General features: G+C 40.0%; 1 protein-coding gene across 3 annotated transcripts in view; it reads right to left on the reverse strand.

Annotated features, from left to right (window-relative positions):
- The window catches only part of LOC131434826 (aryl hydrocarbon receptor), a 698066-nt gene that overhangs the window by 319499 nt on the left and 353352 nt on the right, over positions 1-25215 (reverse strand). For all 3 annotated transcript variants that reach the window (XM_058601997.1, XM_058601998.1, XM_058601999.1), the window contains one exon: positions 13351-13440. In XM_058601997.1, the coding sequence (XP_058457980.1) occupies positions 13351-13440 (90 nt within the window). The remainder of the gene's footprint in view (positions 1-13350; positions 13441-25215) is intronic.

Genomic DNA, 25215 nt, shown 5'->3' on the forward strand with positions numbered 1-25215 from the left:
TTTCGGAAAGTCCAATTCGAAGGAGATGTGCATCTAACGTGTAGTGATTGGACATGAGTCTGGACATCAAACGAATGAAGTCCCTACTCACATCCAGCCCCTTGAACCATGCCTTTGTCGAAATTTTAGGAATAATTGAGTGCATCCACCGACCCAGAACATCTTTATCCCAAGAAGCTTGCCAGCTGGCAAGTGTTCTTTGGCGAGTCGCGCTATAAAATTCGTTGAAAGCAATCGGTCTCTCATAAATTTCACCCTCAATAGCACCACGTTTGGCTAAATTATCGGCTCTTTCATTGCCAGGAATGGAGCAATGAGCCGGGACCCAGACTAGTGATTAGATAATTATTATTCAATATGTCGTTCAGACACTGTTTTATTTTGCCCAAGAAAAACGGTTCATTTTTGCCAGCAGCGTTTGAGCGAATGGCTTCAATTGCACTCAGACTATCTGTGAAGAGGAAATAATGGTTTGGAGATAATGTGACGATTACATTCAAGCTATAATGAACTGCTGCTAACTCTGCTATATAAACAGATGCAGGTTCTTGAAGCTTGAATGAGGCCGAAACATTATTGTTGAACATACCAAACCCTGTCGCTTCTTCAATTCGCGATCCGTCCGTGTAAAACATTTTCTCAGAGTCAATATGCCTGAACTTACTTGAAAATATTTTTGGGATTTCCATAGAGCGTAGGTGATCCGGGATTCCACGCACTTCGCGCTGCATGGATGTGTCGAAAAATAAAGTTGAGTCAGGGACATTTAGGAGGCTTACACGGATAGGAATAGATCTTGAAGGGTTGATTTCCTGTGACATATGGTTATAATATACTGTCATGAATTTTGTTTGAGATCGAAGCTCGACTATTCGTTCGAAATTATTAATTACCATGGGATTCAGCACCTCACATCTTATTAGCAGGCGTGATGAAAGCTCCCAAAATCGATCTTTTAATGGAAGAACTCCCGCCAGAACTTCAAGACTCATTGTATGTGTCTCGAATGCATGCAGCCTAAAGTAATTCGCAAACAACGGTACTGAATTCGCTCAAGTTTGATAATATGAGAATTTGCAGCGGAACGAAAACAAACGCATCCATATTCCATCACTGAAAGTATCGTTGTCTGATACAATTTTATTAGATCTTGCGGATGAGCACCCCACCAAGACCCTGTTATTGTTCGAAGAAAATTTACTCTTTGTTGGCATTTCGTTATCAGATACCTAATGTGTCCTCCCCACGTGCATTTGGAATCAAACCACACCCCGAGGTATTTGAAAGTCAAAACCTGTTCGATTATTCTTCCCATCATATGAAGCTGAAGTTGCGCGGGATCATGCTTTCTTGAAAAGACGACCAGCTCTGTTTTCTCCGCAGAGAATTCGATACCAAGATGAACAGCTCAAACGGACAATTTATCTAAGGTATCTTGCAATGGTTTTTGTAGATCAATAGCTTTGGATCCAGTAACTGAAACCACGCCATCATCTGCCAATTGTCTTAGTGTACATGGGGTTACTAGACAGCTGTCAATGTCATTCACGTAAAAATTATAGAGGAGCGGACTGAGACATGAGCCTTGCGGGAGACCCATGTAACTAATTCTGAGTGTTGCCAAATCGCCATGTGAAAAAATGCATGCGTTTCTCTGACAAAAGGTTGTGAAAATAATTATTTATAACCGCTGGGAGTCCATGTTGGTGGAGCTTGTCTGAAAGAACATCAATGGAAACTGAATCAAATGCTCCTTTAATGTCTAAAAATACAGATGCCATTTGTTGCTTTTGAGCGAAGGCAATTTGGATGTCAGTCGAAAGTAATGCAAGGCAATCATTCGTCCCTTTATTTCTACGAAAGCCAAACTGAGTATCTGACAACAAACCGTTCGTCTCGACCCAAGTGTCGAGACGTCGTAGAATAAGTTTTTCGAACAATTTTCTGATGCAGGACAACATCGCAATGGGTCTATATGAGTTGTGATTGGAAGCTGGTTTCCCCTGCTTTTGAATGGCGATAACTTTCACTTGTCTCCAGTCAGATGGAACAATATTTTGCTCAAGAAACTTGTTGAACAATTCCAACAAACGTCTTTTTGCGAGGTCGGGCAGATTCTTCACCAAGTTGAATTTAATTCTGTCCATCCCAGGAGCGTTATTGTTACAAGACATGAGTGCTATGGAAAATTCCATCATTGAAAAGGGGCTATCAATGGAATCATCATTTGAAGAAGACTCCCTAATAATGCTATGCGTAGGAACGGAATCTGGACAAACTTTCCTCGCAAAATCAAATATCCATCGATTCGAGTACTCCTCACTCTCATTTCCTACGTTGCGATTCCTCATTCGTCTGGCCGTATTCCAAAGAGTGCTCATTGAGGTTTCTCTTGACAAACCTCAATGAGCACTCTCCAATAGCTGCATGTGTCTCCAATAGCCGCATTTCTTAACCCGAAGTATGTTCTTGTACTTGGTTTCTAAAACCAAGAATTTTTCAAAATTCTGAGGAGTTCCTCCTCCTCGTTTTAAAAACGTCTTGAAAGCATTTTGTTTCGCGTGTTTAGCATCTGAGCACTCTTTGTCCCACCAAGGATTTGGAGGTCTTCTGTTGTTGTTGTTCTGCAGCCTCCAGAGTCGAACAAACGAGGAAGTCATATTCTTCAAGTGGGGGGAGCTCTTCCATTGAATTTAAGACACTTGAGATATTACTTTGGTATTTAATCCAGTCAATATTTTTTGTCAAATCATATGGAATATTACCTGAATTAGCAATACATTTGTTACTGCTAATTGAGATGATGATTGGTAAATGATCGCTACCGTGTAAATCAGGAAATACTTTCCAGGTGCAATCTAGTCGAATTGAAGTCGAGCAAAGAGATAAATCTAATGCACTTGGACGTGCCGGAGGTCTTGGAATCCGAGTCATGCTACCCATATTCAATACTGTCATTTTGAAATTGTCGCAAATATTATATATTAAAGATGATCTGCTATCATTGTAAACGGAACCCCACATCATTCCGTGCGAATTGAAATCTCCTAAAATCAAACGTGGAGCAGGAAGGGCTTCAACAATTTCATTAAGCTGTCGTTGTCCAACTTGAGCTCTTGGAGGAATATATACCGAAGCAATGCAAATGTCCTTTCCTTTCATGTTTATTTGACAAGCAACAACTTCTATACTAGAAGTCGAAGGAATGTTTAATCTATAAAAGGAATAACATTTCTTAATTCCTAAAAGCACTCCACCATACGGAGAGTCTCTATCGAGACGTATAATGTTAAAGTCATTAAAATTTACAGCTATATTTGATGTAAGCCATGTTTCGCACAAAGCAAATACATCACATTTTTGACTATGCAACAAAACGTTAAATGATTTAAGTTTTGGCATGATGCTTCGACAATTCCACTGCAGGACAGTGATTGTATCATTTGTGGCGGGTGATAAATTATCCATCAAAAGATACAAAACCTGAGACAATTGGCCATTGAGCTGATAACTGCTTCAAAAAGGTTCTAGCTATTGGAAGGAATGCCATTATGAGGGTCTTTAAGGGTTCAGTTATATTGAATGCTGAGAAAATCCATTCAACAATTTCCGAAAACTTCAGTAATCCTGTTGGTGGCTGTGAAATGGAGCCCACTGGATTATTGTCTTTTCTTGTGCTAGTTCCTGGATTGGTTTGTGAATTTGACAAACCAGGAGGCACAGTTTTTGGTTTTAAATTTGGCTTTTTAGATTTAACACGGGGATCTTTTTTTGAAGGTGTAATTTTTGGAGTCTTTTTTGGTATTTTGTGGTTTGTTAATCTCCTCTTAACAGACCCTTGAGGAGTGACAAACGAGGTATCTTCACTATTTCCGTCAGAGTCAGATTCCTCTAGTTTCGCCAGATTTGAAAAACCGTTTCCGGATTCCAAAGGTGGGACATAAATGATAGTTTTGAGCATTTCCGCATATGTGCGCTTAGACCGTGCTTTTAAAGAAAGCTTCATTTTGTCCTTACGCAATTTAAATGCAGCGCATACTGAAAGATCATCATGAGGATTTTCCCCACAATAAACACATTTTTCAATATCTTTATCGCAAAGATTATCCTTATGAGGCCCTTGACATTTTGTACATTTCGACTTATTACTACAGTAAGTAGCTGTGTGGCCAAATTTTTTGCAGTTCGTGCAATTCATAACATTTGGTATGAAAAGCCGAACAGGAAGGCGAACTCTATCGATGTGGACATGGCTAGGCAAGGCAGATCCAGCGAATGTTACTCGATACGAATCTGAAGGTCGATAAGTTTTGTTTCCTTCTTCAAAAGATGCTGAGTACAATTGCTTGCACTCGAGTATCCTTACTCCCTCAAGCATAGAGTTTTTAAAACGTCCAACTCCATGTTCAAGCAACTCTTTAACCGAAAGACCCGCTTCGGTTATAACACCGTCTATTTCAACGTCTTTCGAAGGGGTAAATAATTCACAAACAACAATCTCATTAGCCTGCTTCAAGGAATCGACTACAACGCGGATCTTGTCTTTATGGACTCTTACTATCTCTTTGGTAGCGGGAAATCGTGATGTCAATTCTTTAGATATATTAATTATAAATTTAAATGAAGGCATAAATAAATTTAATGCCTTCATTTTACGCCGAAAATATACTATCCATGGGCCCGCAGAAGTTTCATTGTAAAACTTCGTTCTCTGCGAGTTAGGAACCGTTAAATTTTCGCCTGGTGGCAGAGATGGATCTCCTGGATTCTCATCCATTAGGTCATCCATTACATATATATGTTTAAATTGATCTCAACTGAATTATATAAACGAGAATATACTTTGAAGTGAAATAAAATAAAATTATAGATGTTAGTCGCTTTCTGCTTTCCTCAATTACTCGGTGTGAAGCTCGCTCCAACTATTTTAAATTTGCTGTCTTCTATCTCCGTTGCTCTGCCGTCGTGGTCTTCGCTGAGCTTGGTCTGTACGCTGCCTGTACCTGGCCTTAGATACAGCGTTGTAGCTCTTGTTGGCGATGAGTTGTGATGCTTCTTGTGTAGCACCACACGATAATGCTTCTTTCTGTCCACCGCAACCGGTACTGTACGTCATACGAACTGATACCTGGTGGTTGTCTCTGTGGCTTTGCGCTGATGCGCCCTAGCACCTCTGTGCCTTAGCACCTCTGTGTCTTTACACCCCTTCGTCTCCGCACCTCTGTGTCTGAGCACTTCTATGCGTTCGCACCACTGTGTCTCTTCACCTCTGTGCGTATGAATGGGATGGCCTTCTTCGATTGCTTCCAAGTCGGGAACGCCCCGAATATTGGCTGTACACCAGCTTTTGCTGCGTTTGCAATAGGCGCAGGCGGGTTTTGTTTACCTGCAGCTAAAGTTGTCTTGACTCGGTGATAGCCGTTAACTCACAAGCCAGTAACACAACCTGTCTGCTTGAACGCTTTTTACTGAATGAATAATAATAATAATAATAATAATAATAATAATAATAATAATAATAATAATAATAATAATAATAATAATAATAATGATAATAATAATAATAATAATAATAATAATAATAATAATAATAATAATAATAATAATAATAATAATAATAATAATAATAATAATAATAATAACACTAATAACACTAATAATAATAATAATAATAATAATAATAATGATAATAATAATAATAATAATAAGAATAATAATAATAAGAATAATAATGTTTGTTTGTTTGTTTATTAGCGATATTTTACATCTATGAAAAGATGCATTCATATCGTTGAAAGATTTAATTACAATTTACAGTATAGTCCTGTTTTACGCATAAAATTAAGAATTTTCATCTCGCTTTGTTCATCGTTCGACATTGCTGTTCGTAGGCTTGATGTATCCAAGTTTTGTCTTTCCTCTGCATACTTGTTGCAGTTTAGTATTAGATGTCGCACATCGAGCAGTGTCCCACAGCATTCTCAATTTGGGGGGGGCTTCTTTTTGCAGAAGAAAACTGTGTGTTAAGCGTGTGTCCGATTCTCAAGCGTGTTAGGACACGGTGATCAGCACTGTTGTCACGATCTCTCCAACGGTATGTATCAAATTTGATTTCTCTGAACTTTATATCTCTTGAGACAAACCATTGCTGATTCCAGTGTTTCCGGACTAGGGTTTAACATTCCTTAAAACATCTTCTCCTGGGATCGGTATATCGATTGGACGTTGAGTTCTGGCCGCGTTTGCCAGTCGGTCTACTTCATCGTTTCCGCGGATGCCTGCATGGCCGGGTATCCAGCAGTACCGTACGGATCTTCAGTTTGTCATGCTCTCGATCTCCTGTATCCAAGGGTGTTTAGACGTACCAGATTCTAAAGCTTCTAGTCAACTTGCTGAATCAGTAAGAATAACTAAATCCTTTATGTTTGGTACTGAGAGTGCCATTCGAATAGCATACGCTTCGGCAGAGAAAACACTGCAACTTGGAGGCAAACTCATACAGGCAATTCCGTTTCCGTATATGCCGGCGCCCACTGTATCGAGTCTCTTGGAGCCATCGGTCTATGGTGTTGTGGAATGACTGAAACGATTGGAAAGAAGATGCTGTACGATGGGTCGAACTTTTTCAGAAGCTTCGCCCGCTGTAACTAATTTTTTGACATCCCACGTGATTGATGGTTTTCGTATGTACCATGCGCGCTCACCTCTTCTAACAAGATGCTGGACCAAGTTGAGTGGAACGCCAGTAAGATTTTGGATGCGGGTTGACGTTCGTTCGACCAAAGGAATAGTAATGTTGGGGTTATTTGTTTGTAGTACATGTACTGCTATCCGCGCGATGGAAAATGTTGCTAGTAGATCAAAAGATAGCATACCTGTTTCAGCTAATACTGATTGTATTGGGCTTGTTACAAAAGCACCGGAAGCGAAACGGACCATCTGATTATACATTGGAGCTAGAGTCTGGAGAGCAGATAAACCTCCTCGGCTGACTAAACCTATACCATAGAGTAGTTTTGATGTAATAATTGCAGAACCAATTTGCAGAAGTGTTGTTCGATGTCTTCGTGGGAGGTGGGTGCTTATAGCTCTCAGAACGCGAAGTCTTGAGGCGCAGGCTTCTTTCACTAATTTACAGTGGGCTTTGAAATTGATTGTGCGGTCTACGATGATACCAAGTAGTTTAAGGCGATTTGTGTATGGAATAACTTCTCGGATGATGGTTATATTACGCGAATGGTTACGTCTTGCATTTGGGCTACAGTAGAAGGCGAAAGATTTGGTAGCTGATATGGAAAAACCAACACTTTTCGTCCATTTGCCGACGGCTCTAACAGCAGCCTGTAGTTTTCTATGTAGAGTCTCTGTCTTAATACCCCGAACAATAAGCAGGATATCGTCCGCATACAGCAAGATTTCTATTCCTTTTGGTATTATTCGAAAGATTGGTTGCATTGCAAACAGAAAAAGTGTAACTGAAGGGATGAAACCTTGCGGTACACCATTTTCTAGGTTGTGAGGTGTAGATACTTTTCCTCCTACACCTACTTGAAAAGATCGGTCGGTAAGAAAACTTTGTATCATGTTCATCATGCGCCCTCGAATTCGCCAAGAATCCAACGTACGAAGAATTCCATGACGCCATGTTGTATCATACGCTTTTGATAGATCCAATGATACCATCAAACTGTGCTCGTTGGTAGTCGGAAGCAGTTTATCTAGGTCTGCGAAATACGTATCTGTACCTCGCCCGGATCGGAAAGCGTGCTGTCGTTTGTCTAGCCGCCCACTGGACTCTAATTCTGTGATCAAACGTCGATTTATGATCCGTTCGAGTATCTTTGCCATGCAACTAGTTAGTGATATAGGTCGAAAGCAGTCTGGTCCAGTGTCTTTACAGCTCTGCTTGAGGAGTGGAACAACAAGCGCGGTTCGCCAACACGGTGGAAATAAGCCACTTTGCCAAACATTGTTCAGTGCTTCTAGTAGTACAATTTTTACGGATAACGGAAGGTGTCGCAACATTGGGTATCCTATCGAATCGGGACCAGTGGAAGAACTCTTTCCTTTTTCAAGAGCCCACAGGAGTTCATCTAGTGTGATGTTAATGTTATATACATCGTCTGAGGCGGGAGAGAGGTTTATACGCTGTTGTTCAGCTTTATGCTTCTGTTTTTGGAATTCTGGGGGATAGCTGGAGGTCGCCGATCTTCTATAGTAATGTTCCGCAAGTTGTTTCGCGATTTCTTCTGGATTATCCGTGAAGCTGTCTCCTCTTTTAAGTACCATCGTATGCCGACGTCGACCACCACGAAAGGTATTTACTGTACGCCATAACTCAGTTGTTGTACTACTGGGTGATATTTTTCCAACGAAGTCTATCCAAGTCTTTTGCTTAGCTGTTTTTATCGCCTTTCGAGCATGTGATCTGGCATCCTGAAACCTTTTTAAGGCTATGGCTCTTTCGAGATCAGATGGGTGTGTGCGGCGAAGGGCTCTAAGGTGTTTGCGTCGTTGTTTGATCGCCTGTTTTACTTCCGGACACCACCAAGGAACTGCTTTCGGGCCAGCAACGCCGCCTGACCTAGGAATGCATTTGGCAGCAGCGGCAATGATTTTCTCTGAGAGTTTCTGAACATTCCACTCCTCCCTTTGACAGATAGAACGGGCTGTTATTTGCTCGTATTTGGTCCAGTCAACATGTTCAAAGAGCCATATGCGTCGTGTTGTTGGGCAGTGTGACCATCCGGGAATAGAGATCAATATGGGGAAATGGTCGCTGTTACAAGTGTCCGACAGAGTTCTCCAGGTAAATCTTTGAGCAAAAGCTTTAGAGCACAGAGAAATATCAATAGCTGATAAGTTTCCAGTGGCAGGATCGATGCGGGTAGGGGAGCCTGTATTAAGGATTACAAAACGTCCAAGTAGGTTCGTAGACTGTGAACCATGCCATGTGATGGGCATTGAAATCTCCTAGCAGTATTACCGGGCCTTCCAGTTGTTCCAGCAGGTCAATCAGTGCATATTGGCAATGTTGAACGCTTGGGGGAACGTAGATAGATACCACAGTTGCATGAACAGGATTGTAGATTCGCACGGCGACAATATGCAAATTGGTTGAAATCTGCACGCGTTCGAAGGGAATCCCCTCACGGACTGCCAGACCAACACCGTGTTGCCAGTAGTGTTCACTTTTAGATTCTAGTAACAGTGTGTAGTTTCTACTTATGAAGTTCGGCGATACAAGACTTTGATTAACTTTCGTTTCTTGTATTGCTATCAAACAGGGATCGTGCTCCGCAACTAGCTGCTTCAGTTCGCTGATATTACTTCTTAGTCCTCATATATTCCATTGTAGAGCATAGCATCCACCAGTGCGGTTGTTGTACTCTGTCAGCGATGGTGATGTCGATTCTGTTGATTCTTTGCGTTTTGCTGCTTTTCGTTTCGAGAATGTTGTACTGGTGGAAAGTCGGGAGGAGAGTTGCAAGGACTGTATATCCGAGGGGTAGGGACAGTCCTTTTCCCCCCGATCGATCCCTTCCAATGGTCGAAGTGGGGAAGCTACTTTCATCATCTTCCCCAGACCGGGGTGATGGGTTTGTCGTGTCTAGAACAGAGAGTGGTACAGCAGTAGTGTCCGTTACAACATTTCGCTTGAATGGACTGACCTGTGGAGCGTCTAGCCCCACAGTGCCAGCCGCTGTGGAGATTACTACACTATTAGACGCGGGACTACCAACAACGGTCGGCACCGGCGATAGACTTTGTGTAGGGTGGCGATGATTGTGTGGTGGTTTATTCGTTGGTTTTCGAAACGATCTTGTAGATGGACTTTTGCCGGGAGAGATAGGTGTTTTTGTTGTTTGTTCCTTCGACGATGAGACGGTTGTAGGATAGGTTTGATCTGTAAAATTTGATGGCGCATTAGTGTTTGACAGAGGATTGACGGTTACGGGACTGACCTGTGGGAGGCAGGAGCCCACAGTGCCAACCGCAGTCGTAAAAACTACACTATTACTATCAGGAATACCGACAGCGGTCGGCACTAGGGATATGCTTCGTGTAGCTTCGCTGTTCTTCGAGTTATTTGGCCGCTTGTTGTAGTTGAGTTCGGAGATTTGCATGCTGGATTTGTCGGCCACAGAGGTGAATTTGCTGTCAACGGGTTGGGGTTTGGCGTTCCGGACAGCTCCTTCAGCCTGCTGTGCTTGCGTTGGAAGGAGTACTACACTTTCCTCACTTCCAAACCGATCTGTTGCATTGTTAGTAGTTGTATGTGTTTCCATTTTTTCACTCGGACGTTGATGGGTGTAAGGATTATCGAAGAGGTGGTTGGGGGCGTCTTCTTCGTTACCAATATCTTCATCCAAATAACTTTCGTGCTGAATTTGTTTGCTAGCGGCATTTGCGAGTTATTTTGGAGGTGAGCTTGTGTTATCCGATGTTGCTGCTATGGGCATATTGAAAGGAGTGATCTTTTTATGTGGTCTTCCGCGTTTAGATTCTGACACAGCCGGTGAATTGTTTCTTGATCTCGTTACAGGTCCAGTACTTTGTTTCGTTTGTTGATGTAAGCTATCATTTGCTCTATCTTGTTGTCTTTACGTTTGATCTTTTCCATAAGTTTCGAAATCTGATCATCTTTGTTTTTCATTTGCGTTTCTAATTCTTTTAATTTCTTTATTGTTTCGTTGGGTTGTGCTGTGGCCTGAGCGTAACTACCTAGGCTCAGTTGGTTTACTCGTTTGCGTGCTTCTGGGAACGCGATATTATCGCGGGTTTTTAATTTAATGACTGCTATTTCTTTTTGGTAGCTCGGACATTGTCTGTTAGTGGGACGGTGATTGCCCTTGCAGTTTAGACAAAATGGGGTTTCTCCACATTCTTCTTCACCGTGCTTTTCGCCCGAACAATTAAAGCATCGTTGTGGGCCGGGGCATCGGACACGTGTATGGCCGTATTTAAAGCAGCCATAGCACAACATTGGATTCGGGAAGTAGGGTAGACCACCAGCAAAGATATCTACGGACTTTCCTATTGTAAACGGGTTCTTAGGAAGTGGGCTTTCATTTTGCCTTTCAGCTGAAGGTAAGTAAGTTCACCAAATTTGTTCGTTGGATCCATGTACTGTGGAATTCTTCTCCCTGCGGACCCACCTGGGTCACCGCTGCTAGTTGTAGGCTTTTTTAATTACGTTGTATGGTTTTAGTGGTAACGGTCACCCGTTACCAACCCCAAATAGACAAAAATCGAAGAAAAATAAAAAGATCCTACCTTGCTTGTCTTTATAACGTCGATGTATTTGAATTTGGATCGAAAGATGCGATATTCGAAGTAATACAAAATATATAATTTTGAAAAACTTTTTACAACTTTTTCTATCACAAAAAAAAACTTGCTTTCGGCACACCGTCACTTCACTGAATAGCTGTAGGTCGTGAATATAAATAACACAGGTAGCCAGCTATGGTTAACAGATTTTCATAGGGCTTGATGTCGGGGAGCACAAATTCACTAGATTTGATTGTGGTTCTGATTTTAGTTTTAACGGGCTTTAGAAACTGGGTACTACTGAACACTAGTGCTAGTGCTAACCATCACAGCCAGTACCCGCTACGGGTGAATAGGCCGCTGCACAAGCTCAATTGCGGATTTTTGTTTTGTTTACGGCGTCACATATGAATATAGATGATCGGTTTAAACCGTTTTTTCACCGATTTTTGATAAGCTTTCACTATAGTCTACTAATGTAGTATTACACACTTTCACTGATTTAGATTTAAGTTACTGCGAATATTAAGAACACTGAAAATTACTGAAAATATCTTAGGAATGCGCACAATTGTATTCGTTTGAAACGGTGTTTCCAACTTCGATGAAATAATAATAATAATAATAATAATAATAATAATAATAATAATAATAATAATAATAATAATAATAATAATAATAATAGTAATAATAATAATAATAATAATAATAATAATAATAATAATAATAATAATAATAATAATAATAATAATAATAATAATAATAATAATAATAATAATAATAATAATAATAATAATAATAATAATAATAATAATAATAATAATAATAATAATAATATTTATAATAATAATGATAATAATAATAATAATAATAATAAAAATAATAATAACTCGCCTTTTATAGTGTGTTGAAGAACAAACTTTATTAGTTTCTTTCTATTGTGTGAATTATTTTGTATAGTAGAAAATGCAAATTTAACATTCTATAGAAACATTGCTATTCGATAGAAATACAGGATCGGGATGAATAACAGTTCGGCTGAAAAGTTCGTATCGTTTAATAGAAACACACATTTTTTTGCCAAAATTCGTTTTCATTATTCAACATAATTGACATCAGAGGCGATACAGCGATTATAGCGATCTTTAAACTTTTGGATACCATTTTTGTAGTACGATTTGTCCTTTGCCTCATAATAGGCCTCAGTTTCAGCGATTACCTCTTCATTGCTTCTAAATTTTTTACCAGCGAGCATTCTCTTGAGGTCTGAGAACAGGAAAAAGTCACTGGGGGCCAAATCTGAAGAATACGGTGGATGAGGGAGCAATTCGAAGCCCAATTCGTTCAATTTCAGCATGGTTTTCATCGACTTGTGACACGGTGCATTGTCTTGATTATGAGCTCACGCGGCACCCATTTTGCACAAAGCTTTCTCATATCCAAATATTCGTGAATAATATGTCCAACACGTTCCTTTGATATCTTTAGGGTGTCAGCTATCTCGATCAACTTCACTTTACGGTCATTGAAAATCATTTTGTGAATTTTTTTCACGTTTTCATCGGTAACAGCCTCTTTTGGACGTCCACTGCGTTCATCGTCTTCGGTGCTCATATGACCAGTACGAAATTTTGCAAACCACTTACGAATTGTTGCTTCGCCCGGTGCAGAGTCTGGATAACACTCATCAAGCCGTTTTGTGGTATCGGCGTCACTTTTTTCATCAAAAAGTAGTGTTTCATCAACACACGAAATTCCTTTTTTTCCATTTTTTTCACAATAACAGAAGTAGCTTCACTCAAAATGCAATATCTCACAAACTAATAATCAGACAGCTGTCAAATTTATACACGTATCTTTTGAAGGTTGGTACTAACTGAAAATAGTATGGATTTAATTCTAGTGGCGCCCTCTCATAGAAACAATACGAACTTTTCAGCCGATCTGTTAGCGTAGATCAGTATAATAATATCAAGACAATATATCAGGGTAAAATTTTTGATGTGGTCTTTACTTGTTATACATATCAATCCGGGAGCCCCACACAAATTGAGTGCTTGAAAAACTAACTCTTACCTGATGAAATCCCAAATAACTTTCGATTGTATGTGTTGCGAAAAACACTTCTCCTTCGCATGTCAAAATGATAATAAATCCATTCAAAGCCTGTAAATAAATAAACACAATTACACATCAATTATTCGAAACAGTCAGAGTTTGAAATGAGCATTTCTTCAAAGAAGAACTATTAATATGAAGTCCTAATTAAAACATTAGTCGTAAGAACATTTTTTTTTTCTTTATGGTTTGAAGAATTCCACGTCGATAGAAGTTGCAATTTTTTGTTCTAGAGTTATAAATTTAATAACATTCCTAAAACACAACAAACTCCCAACTTTTCCGTAGGGTTGAGTGCAGTAACGCCTATTTTGCATGAGGGACAAACTTCAACCTCTCGAGCGAGAATTTATTTATCATCATAACACCTCTAGGTGGATTCTTACAGGTTCTTGCCTTTCTCTATAGAAAGTTAATAGAATTGCTGGAAAAACCGACTTTCGCGCTCAGTTTTCTCAGAGATGGCTTGACGAATTTCAACCAACTTAGGCTCGTTTGAAAACTACTATTAGGAAACGTTTGAAAACTACTAAGACGAAACGTAAAGAAAAGTACTATTAGGAAACTAATCAAGTTCGAAGATCAAATGGCTGTGATCAGTGCGGTAAAATTTCATTTTCAATCGAATAATATAAGATGAAAATGAAATTTATGGTCACTGACCGTCAGCATATTCCTACTAATTCATTTGACTTTTGTTGCCATTTTCAAGTGGAGCTCCCAGAATTCATCGTCAGTTGAATAATCGTACCCAGTCACTTGAAGTTTTGCTTGCTCAGTTTCAAGTACCAAGTAGTCTAGCTGCTTCATTGTCTTCGCTCCTGGTAGTGAGCAAGTTCGAATGAATAGAATTGTAAATGGAGTGAAGTATTATAAATGAAAACGGAAGGAGGAAACTATTAATTTATGTATATTCTGTAAATGATATTTCAGCTATCTAATTTGTGTTTCATATATTATCTCGAACCAATTCGAATGTTTAAATAAACATTATTTGAAGGCCACTCTTCCACAATTGAAAGAGATAATTTGTTACTTCAAAATATCAACTTATCAACTAATATCAAGGGAGACTAGACATTTGAGCCAATTTGTTCTGATTACTGCAGTAGGGTGATCGTCAATGTGTTCCACATTCAGTTTCAATTGAATTGAATGAAGTTTTGCTGCACTGGCTGTGATTTCTGGTTCCGGAGATATGATGGTATAAGTGACGTAACCGAAAAAAAACCTGTTTTAATCCACCTAGTGGTGTAATGATGCCTTTCTCATACCAATCATACTATCATACATAATACTGTGGTATTCTTCAAAATAATTTTCTTCGATTCTTAAAAGAATAACCGAAATCGGTTTGTTTGACCGTCTACTGATGAAAACTATCAATTGGAAAACATTTGAGGTCGATTTAGAAATTGTTTTAAGGTTTTTCCCCATTTTCAGTGATGGTATACAATTTTTAATTCACTTTACCCAATATTTCCGGATCCGGAAGTCGGATCCGCTTAAAATTCAGGAATTACGTATGGGACCATAGGACCTTTCATTTTAACCTAAGTTTGTGAAAATCGGTCGCGCCATCTATGAGAAAAGATAGAACATATATTTTCTTTTTTATGCACATTTTACCCCATAATTCCGGAACCGAAAGTCGGATCGAAATGATATTCAGGAATTTTGTATGGGACCACAAGACCTTTCATTTGAATCTAAATATGTGAAAATCGGCTCAGCCATCTCTGAGAAAAGTTAGTGCTCTTATTTTCACAATTTTTTGCACATTTTACCCCATAATTCCGGAACCGGAAGTCGGATCCAAATGATATTCAGGAATTTTGTATGGGACCACAAGACCTTTCATTTGAATCTAAGTTTGTGAAAATCGGTTCAGCCATCTCCGAGAAAAGTTAGTGCAAAAAAACGTTACATACACACATACGCACACATACACACACAGAGACATTTTGCGTACTCGACGAACTGAGTCGAATGGTATATGACACTCGGTCCTCCGGGCCTCGGTTCAAAAGTCGATTTTCACAGTGATGGCATAACCTTTCTATATGATCTAAAAGGTGATTTTTTTGAGGTTAGGATTTTCATGCATTAGTATTTGCTCAGATTTTTTGAGGTTATGATTTTCATGCATTATTATTTGCTCAGTATGCTCTGACATTTCATCATGAATAGACTTACTAACGAGCAACGCTTGCAAATCAGTGAATGGGCCCTAGAAAAGTTGGCAGAAAATCCGCTTTTTTATCGACAAATTTTGTTCAGCGATGAGGCTCATTTCTGGTTGAATGGCTACGTAAATAAGCAAAATTGCCGCATTTGGAGTGAAGAGCAACCAGAAGCCGTTCAAGAACTGCCCATGCATCCCGAAAAATGCACTGTTTGGTGTGGTTTGTACGCTGGTGGAATCATTGGACCGTATTTTTTCAAAGATGCTGTTGGACGCAACGTTACAGTGAATGGCGATCGCTATCGTTCGATGCTAACAAACTTTTTGTTGCCAAAAATGGAAGAACTGAACTTGGTTGACATGTGGTTTCAACAAGATGGCGCTACATGCCACACAGCTCGCGATTCTATGGCCATTTCGAGGGAAAACTTCGGAGAACAATTCATCTCAAGAAATGGACCGGTAAGTTGGCCACCAAGATCATGCGATTTGACGCCTTTAGACTATTTTTTGTGGGGCTACGTCAAGTCTAAAGTCTACAGAAATAAGCCAGTAACTATTCCAGCTTTGGAAGACAACATTTCCGAAGAAATTCGGGCTATTCCGGCCGAAATGCTCGAAAAAGTTGCCCAAAATTGGACTTTCCGAATGGACCACCTAAGACGCAGCCGCGGTCAACATTTAAATGAAATTATCTTCAAAAAGTAAATGTCATGTACCAATCTAACGTTTAAAATAAAGAACCGATGAGATTTTGCAAATTTTATGCGTTTTATTGTTTAAAAAAGTTCTCAAGCTCTTAAAAAATCACCCTTTATATGAGAAAGCAAAACGTGTTGTTCGTGCTGAATTTTCTCAAAAATGGCTTGACCAATTCTGGTTGAAATATGGCTCGTTTGAAAGCTACTATTGAGTCATTGATAAAGTTCGAATATCAAAGGTCTTCTAGTTACGAACATGTGATGGTATAAGTGACGTAATCTAAAAACGCGTTTGTTTTCTTACCGCTCAATTTTCTCAGAGAAGGTTGAACCAATTTCAAAAGCGATGAATAGCTTTGATTGAGTTCCATGATTAAGTGGCTTTGACTTCTGGTTTCAAAGACCAAAAGGTATAAGTGACGTATTCGACCAAACACTTTTTTCCGCTCAATTTTCTCAGAGATGGCTCAACCGATTTTAACAGGCTTAAGCTCGTTTAAATGCAACTAGTGCAAATATCAAAAATTTGTCAAGTGCAAATATCAAAGGACGGCAGTCATTTCCAGCATCGAAGATATAATGGTATAAGTGATATAAGCGACAAAACGCTTTGTTTTCATATCGCACAATTTTCTCAGAGATGTCAGAACCGATTTTATCAAGCCTAGGTTTGTTGGAAAGCTTCCATTGAATTGTGAATGAAGTTCGAAGATCAAATAATTGCTGGTTCCACAAATAACGTTCGGCTGAAAAGTTCGTATCGTTTTATAGAAACACACATTTTTGTGCCAAAATTCGTTTTTTTTATTCAACATAATTGCCATCAGAGGCGATACAGCGATTATAGCGATCTTCAAACTTTTCGATACCATTTTTGTAGTACGATTTGTCCTTTGCCTCAAAATAGGCCTCAGTTTCAGCGATTACCTCTTCATTGCTTCTAAATTTTTTACCAGCGAGCATTCTCTTGAGGTCTGTGAACAGGAAAAAGTCACTGGGGGCCACATCTGGAGAATACGGTGGATGAGGGAGCAATTCGAAGCCCAATTCGTTCAATTTCAGCATGGTTTTCATCGACTTGTGACACGGTGCATTGTCTTGATGAAACAAAACTTTTTTCTTCTTTAAATGAGGCCGTTTTTTTTAAATTTCGTCCTTCAAACGCTCTAATAACGCTATATAATAGTCAGTGTTGATGGTTTTTCCCTTTTCAAGGTAGTCGATGAAAATTATACCATGCGAATCCCAAAATACAGACGCCATAACCTTACCGGCCGATTGTTGAGTCTTTCCACGCTTTGGGTTCGGTTCATCGCGTGCAGTCCACTCAGCTGACTGTCGATTGGACTCCGGAGTGGAGTGATGGTGCCATGTTTCGTCCATTGTTATATATCGACGAAAAAATCGGTTTTATTTCGATATAACAGCTCCAAACACTGCTCAGAATCATCAATTCGTTGTTGTTTTTGATCGGTAGTGAGCTCACGCGGCACCCATTTTGCACAAAGCTTTCTCATATCCAAATATTCGTGAATAATATGTCCAACACGTTCCTTTGATATCTTTAGGGTGTCAGCTATCTCGATCAACTTCACTTTACGGTCATTGAAAATCATTTTGTGATTTTTTTTCACGTTTTCATCGGTAATAGCCTCTTTTGGACGTCCACTGCGTTCATCGTCTTCGGTGCTCATATGACCAGTACGAAATTTTGCAAACCACTTACAAATTGTTGCTTCGCCCGGTGCAGAGTCTGGATAACACTCATCAAGCCATTTTGTGGTATCGGCTCCACTTTTTTCCATCAAAAAGTAGTGTTTCATCAACACACGAAATTCCTTTTTTTTTCCTTTTTTTTCGCAATAACAAAAGTAGCTTCACTCAAAATGCAATATCTCACAAACTAATAATCAGACAGCTGTCAAATTTATACACGTATCTTTTGATGGTTGGTACTAACTGAAAATGGTATGGATTTAATTCTAGTGGCGCCCTCTCATAGAAACGATACGAACTTTTCAGCCGATCTGTTATGATAGTACATGGTCCGGCACTCGAAGTGTAACCAATTAAAAAGGCCATAAATTCAGTTTGGAAAATTACTTTTACTTAATTCAAAGTACAAAATGTGTAAAATTAATACAAAATTCAGAATCAATTCACTTTTGCTCGATATGACCACCTTTTGCCTTGACTATGGCCTTGAGACGGTCAAAAAACGAATCGCAAGCTGCCGAATGTGACTTGCAGGTATTTAGGCCCACTCGCGGACAATAACTTTTTTCAGCGCCTCGAGACTGGTGTATCTTTTAGTTCGTCAAAATTTTTTTTTCGTGTTCACTTTTGGCAAAATGCTTTCTTGCGCTTGTAAACAATACAACTCCGAACTGTCATTTAGCAAATTTCTAGAGAGCTGATGCCCGTGCGTCAGCTGCGCGAGCGGTCTGAAGTTTGTTACACTTCGAGTGCCGGACCCTGTATAAGTGATGTAACCGAATATCCACATTGATCAAGTTTGAAGATCAAATGGTTGTGACTTTTGGTTCTGGAGATATGATGGTATAAATGAGGTAACTGAAAAAACGCGTTGATTTTCTACCGCGCAAATTTCTTGGAAATCGCTTAACCGATTTTAACACGTTTAGACTCGTTTGAAGGCTACTATTGGCCCATTGATCAAACTCGAATATCAAATGACTATTGCTTTTGGTTTCGGAGATATGATGGTATAAGTGACGTAACTGACAAAACGCGTTGTTTTTTACCGCCCAAGTTTCTAGGATATGGCTGAACCGATTTCAACAAGCTTAGGCTCGTTTGAAAGCTAGATCAATGGCCATCTAGTTCGAAGATCAAATGATTACGACTTTGGGTTCGGAAGATATGATGGTATAAGTTACGTAACAGACAAAACGCGTTGATTTTTTACAGCGCAATTTTCTCGGAGATGGCTCAATCGACCTCAACACGCTTAGACTCTTTTGAAGGCTTATATTTGTTCATTGATCAAGTTCAAACATCAAATGGCTGTGACTTTTGGCTCCGGAGATATAATGGTATAAGTGACGTATCCGACAAAACACGATGTTTTTTCTATCGCTCTTATGTATGTAAGGGTGCCAATATTTTGGGATCACCTCTAATTTAATCAAGCGCTATTGTTCAAAAGTTTAGGCATCTCGGAAAATGTCCCCATGCAAATTTTTTTTTTAAATCGGACATAAGTAAGGGGTGCTAACCAGCGGTCACGGTTTGAAAATTTTTGATCTTGAAAAAGCACCATAGGGGGGGGAGTACATAAGATTTCCTTTTTTTGTCGTGAATACAACTTACTTTACTATGGGGCGTCTTTTCTAAATTTACCCTCTGAGATAGTGAGAAGTTTTTGATCGTGAATATCTCCTGTTGTATCTAAGAATCAACACAATTCTTGCTACATGCCTTCGGAAATATGATTACAATTTTATGATAAAATTTTCAGTTGTGTGACATAATCTCAAAGAGTTCAAAATTAAACTTTTCTGAAATGTTTGGTATAAACGAGTATCAAAGAGGATAATTCATAAGGCGCGTTTGCCTTTCTCGTATTTTGAAAACTCATAGCTCATTGATCTGTGGAAGGATTTATATAATCTATCTACCAATAGAATCGAAAATTTTCAACTTGAACGTGTATTGAAACAACATTACAATTTTTCAATAGTACACTATTAAAAATCCTGTTTGAATTAACCCATGACAGCACCAGCCAATCAGAACGCGAGATGTCTGCATCTATACAAGAGCATCAATATAAAAGTTGAGTGGTTCATTTTTCCTAACATTTGCTGAGCAACTGTTCCCGAAACAAGACACACACGAGAGCAACATCACTGTTTCCCGTTCTGCGAACAGGAAAAGGAATTTTGGCAAAGGGGCTGTCCGTACGCCGATGCCAGTAGCAGATATAAAATGAAATATGATGTGAGAAATAGCGTCATTTAATTTAAAGCAACTACTCTGAACGTACGAGACACCGTCAGCACGGTAGCACCGAAAACCGGTAGAAAAGCAGCCAAAAAGTTCAGCAAGGCCCATTCAAAGTACTTTTCAGACAATTCAAAGCACTTTTCAGTGCTAAAGATCATCATAACGAACTAGTTGAATTTTGTCGCTTTCCTACCATTTTCTGAGCAACTGTTTCCGAAACAAGACATACACAAGAACCATCTCAGATCTAAATGCAGATCTTGTTGATTGTGACAATTCAAGGCACTTTTTAGTGCCACAGATAATCATGAAGAGTTAATTAAACTTTCAATATTTCCTACCAAGACATTCATCAAGATGGAAGATAAAATAATTTGTACCGTCACTAACACATTATATTACGAACGCAATGCGTAAGCGAAAATGATGATGTTGAACACTTCTCTATACTAGTATACAAATATGCCGTGCGAAACAGAGTTGCCACGTATACAGATCAATATGTATTTTTTTGTGAACACTTTAGTATGCGGCCGAAAAAAAAATGAACAAATTGTTAGAACAAAGGATTCCACTTGATTTGCGCATTCTACTTTCCAGGCGTATCAGAACTGGCTAAACTCAATGCAATCTTAAATATTTCTTTATCACAGTGATGTAGTCATCCTGAAAAGGACGGGGTTTTTGTTCAACTCCTCGTCATTACGGATGGCCAGCTTCAGATGGCGAGGGATCGTTTCCGTTTTCTTGTTTTCACGGGCAGCGTTACCAGCCAATTTCAACACTTCGGCAGCCAAGTACTCCATCACTGCCGCCAGATAGACCGGTGCACCGGCACCGACACGCTCGGCGTAGTTCCCCTTCCGGAGCAGACGATGGATTCTGCCAACTGGGAACTGCAGAAGAGCACGGTTTGAGCCATACTTTGCCTTGCCCTTAACTGTTCCTCCTGTGCGCGTGCTTCTGCGTAAAAGTTCCATAAGATGCAGTTAACAGCTAGACAGCCAATTCAGTATTACTGGCTGCCGCTCTACTAACTCTCTCTTTTATGTCGTCTCACTGTTTCCCGTTCTGCGAACAGGAAATGGAATTTTGGCAAAAGGGCTGTCCGTACACCGCCGCCAGTAGCGGGTATAAAATGAAATGTGATGTGAGAAATAGCGTCAATTCGTCATCTAACACTCGATGGGGATAGACGAATAACCTACTACGACTAATTTCGATTTTGTTTTATTTTTTATTCGCAGTTGTCTACCTACCCAAGCTATGGGTAAAAACCGCCATAGATCCGAGAAGGATCCAAAGGATGCTAAGCGTCTGAAGCCAAGTGATGTACAGGTAAATGACCGTTTGCTGAGTGAAAACCAATATGCTCATCTGCCAGTAGATGTCGAAGAGGAACTGCAGAAGAAGGAAAAAATGCCGCCTTTCTACCTGAAGGGCTTCCCACCAACTCTACGCTCGGATTTCAACACACTGATCAGCAAAGGACTACAGGCAACAATCCGTTTATGTACTGAAAGCTACAAAATAACTGTTCCGGCTTTGAACCACTACAAAGGAGTGGAATGCTATCTGAAGCAGACAAAAGCGGAATACTTCACACACGATATTGCCGCCAACAAACCTATGAAGGTTGTACTTCGAGGACTACCCGATATGATGGAAGCCGAACTAAAGCAGGCACTGTCGGAGGCTGGACTAAAGCCTTTGATGGTATTTAAAATGAAGCGCCATAATACGGACAAAAAGTTTAGAGATCAACTGTACCTGATTCATCTGGAGAAGGGCTCCATCACCATGAGTCAACTGAAAACGATTAAATCGTTATTTCACATAATCATCGAATGGCAAAAGTATAAACCGGTACATCGGGATGTCACACAGTGCACGAACTGTTTGAACTACGGCCATGGAGCGAGGAATTGCCACATGAAAAGTCGGTGCGGGAAATGTGCCGAACCACACAATACCAACGATTGCCTACTAGATGACATCGCTGTAAAATGTGTGAACTGTGATGGCGACCATCCATCTACTAGCAAATCGTGTCCCAAACGTGCTGAGTTCACAAAAATTCGACAACAGGCGTCCCGCAAACAATCAACGCGCAAGAATGTTCCACAGAAGGATGAAGTTAATTTCCCACGGCTCCCACCGAAGAGGGATATTCCGAATTTGCCGCCACTTCCTCGCAGCAATCCAAAAGATTCAGCCGCTGGATCACAAAAAGAATCTTCCTCAAAAATCCCTCCTGGATGGGGCAATAATCAACCACAAGCAAAGGATGACTCTGGTGATTTATTCTCTGCTGAACAACTGATCGTCATTTTTTAAACAATGACAACAAAACTACGAAACTGCAGAACGCGGTTAGATCAAATCAACGCCTTAGGCAAATTCATCATCGAATATGCAATATAATGAGTTGGTTATAGTAAATTGGAATGCTTGCTCACTCAGGAGCAAAACTGCTGAATTGTCCGACTTTCTTCAAGAGAAGAATGCCGATATTGCTATTTTAACTGAAACTCATCTTAAACCTGAAATTTCTATTTTTATTTCCAATTACAGGATTCACAGGCTCGACAGGGCAACTACCAGAGGAGGGGGAGTTGCCATTGCCATGAAACGATCCATTCAGCACAGGCTTCTGTCAGCCTTTAAATTGCAACTCATAGAAGCCATCGGAATTGATATTACAACGACGATGGGACCCATCATCATCATTGCAGCGTACTGCCCCAAACAAACCAATCTTCGAGATGGTACGTGTGCATCATTGAAGCGAGATCTGGCTATGCTCACTCGACGACAGAACAAATTCATCATTGCTGGGGACCTGAACGCACGGCATGAGCTGTGGGGAAACAGAAGACAGAATCGAAACGGATTCGTACTTGCCGAAGATTACGAAGCTGGACAATACAACATCTTCGCTCCGGATCAACCAACGCGACTTTCCAGATCGGGAGTTCATTCCATTTTGGATATATTCATCAGCAACATCGCCATAGACTGCTCTCCGGTTGTCTTCTACGAGCTCTCTTCTGATCACTTTCCAGTAATATTGACGTTGGGATCTTCACCAGAAACAGTGCCTTCCAACCACGGAGGAACTATTATCGCACCGATTGGGTCCAATTTCAACAAATCGCCGACCAACTTATTAATATTCGATTTGCCACTAGATTCCCCGATGGAGATCGATGCGGCCCTTTCTTCCTTCCAGCATTCAATCACAGTCGCTCGTGATAGGACGGTTCCAGTACAACATATGCAGAGTTCCTCTCTTCAAATCGACAGTGTCACCAAGAAACTCATCCGACTTCGAAATATCTACCGGAGGCAGTATCAACGAACTAGCATCCTAGATAGGAAGACTACTTATAACAACTTAACTAGGATAATCCAGGAAAGGATATCTGAGCTTCGCAACAGGAACTTCCAGCAAAAGCTTCGAAAAATTCTCCCACATTCAAAGCCCTTCTGGTCCTTAACGAAGGTGCTTGAGAAAAAACCGAAGCCTATTCCTCCTGTGATGTAACCCCAGGACGCAGCTGAAGGAATACCTTTAATCACACCAGTAGAGAAGGCAAATGCGCTAGGCCAGCAGTTTGTGTGTTCTCACAATTTAGGACTTAACATTGTTAGTCCATATGAAAGAGCCGTTGCTGATAGCGTAGCTGAGGTTGACCAATCAGACAGCTTAGTTCCTGAGGAAAGTAGAGTCACTGCGAATAAGCTGATGGCTTTTGTGAAAAAATCCAAAAATATGAAGGCCCCCGGTTTCGACAACACATTCAACATTGAGCTGAAACATTTGAGTATTCGCTCATTTGTCTTCTTAGCTAAACTTTTTAACAGGTGCTGGAGGCTTGGTTACTTCCCTTCAATGTGGAAGTTAGCTAAAGTTATCCCAGTTTTGAAACCGGGGAAAGATCCTTCCTTTTCCAAGAGCTATCGGCCCATCAGCTTACTCTCTGCCCTATCCAAGCTGTTTGAAAAGTCAATACAAAGGCGAATTCTTGCTTTTGCAGATGAACAGGATATATTTCTGGAAGAACAGTTTGGGTTCCGGAAAGGAAGATATACCATCCACCAGCTCACAAGGGTTAACAACGTCATCCAGCAAAACAAATCAGTGTCCAAAACGACTGCCATGGCAATATTGGATATTGAAAAGGCAATCGATAATGTGTGGCACGATGGACTGGTGTTCAAACTGCATCGGTATAATTTTCCAATGTATCTTATTAAAATTATCACAAATTATCTTGCAGATAGAGCATTCCAGGTTTCTCTGAATAATGCACTTTCAGAAAGATTTACTATTCCTGCTGGTGTACCCCAGGGAAGTATCCTAGGTCCCATTCTATACAACATTTTCACATCAGACATCCCACCTCTTCCAGGTGGTGGTGTTCTGTCACAATTTGCAGATGATACTGCCATTCTTTACAAAGGTCGTGTCATTAATGCTCTGAAAAATAAACTACAGACAGGTCTGGACGCTTTAACGGAATATTTTACAAGCTGGAAAATTGTGATCAATGCAGCAAAAACTCAGGTTGTTTCCACATTCAAGATCTCCAAAACTTGTTCCATCAGACGAATGCAGAATACGATTCGGTGATGAGGTCATTCAATGGTCCGATGAAGTTATCTATCTAGGACTCACCTTTGACAGACATCTGATATTCAGGTCACATGTTGACAAAATCGATCAAAAATGCAGCATACTCATTAAGTCTCTGTAGAACATCTAAACTATGCCTGAAGAATCAGATGGCTGTCTATAAACAAATCATCTACCCCGCAATTGAATACGCAGTCCCTGTTTGGCGGGGTTGTGCACGAACACACAAACTTAGGCTTCAACGCATTCAAAGTAAGATCTTAAAGATGATTCTAAATCTACCCCCTTGGACAAGGACTAGTGAAGTACATGAGATTGCCTCACTGAAT

This window comes from Malaya genurostris, chromosome 3, assembly GCF_030247185.1.
Source record: "Malaya genurostris strain Urasoe2022 chromosome 3, Malgen_1.1, whole genome shotgun sequence".
NCBI classification, from domain to species: domain Eukaryota; kingdom Metazoa; phylum Arthropoda; class Insecta; order Diptera; family Culicidae; genus Malaya; species Malaya genurostris.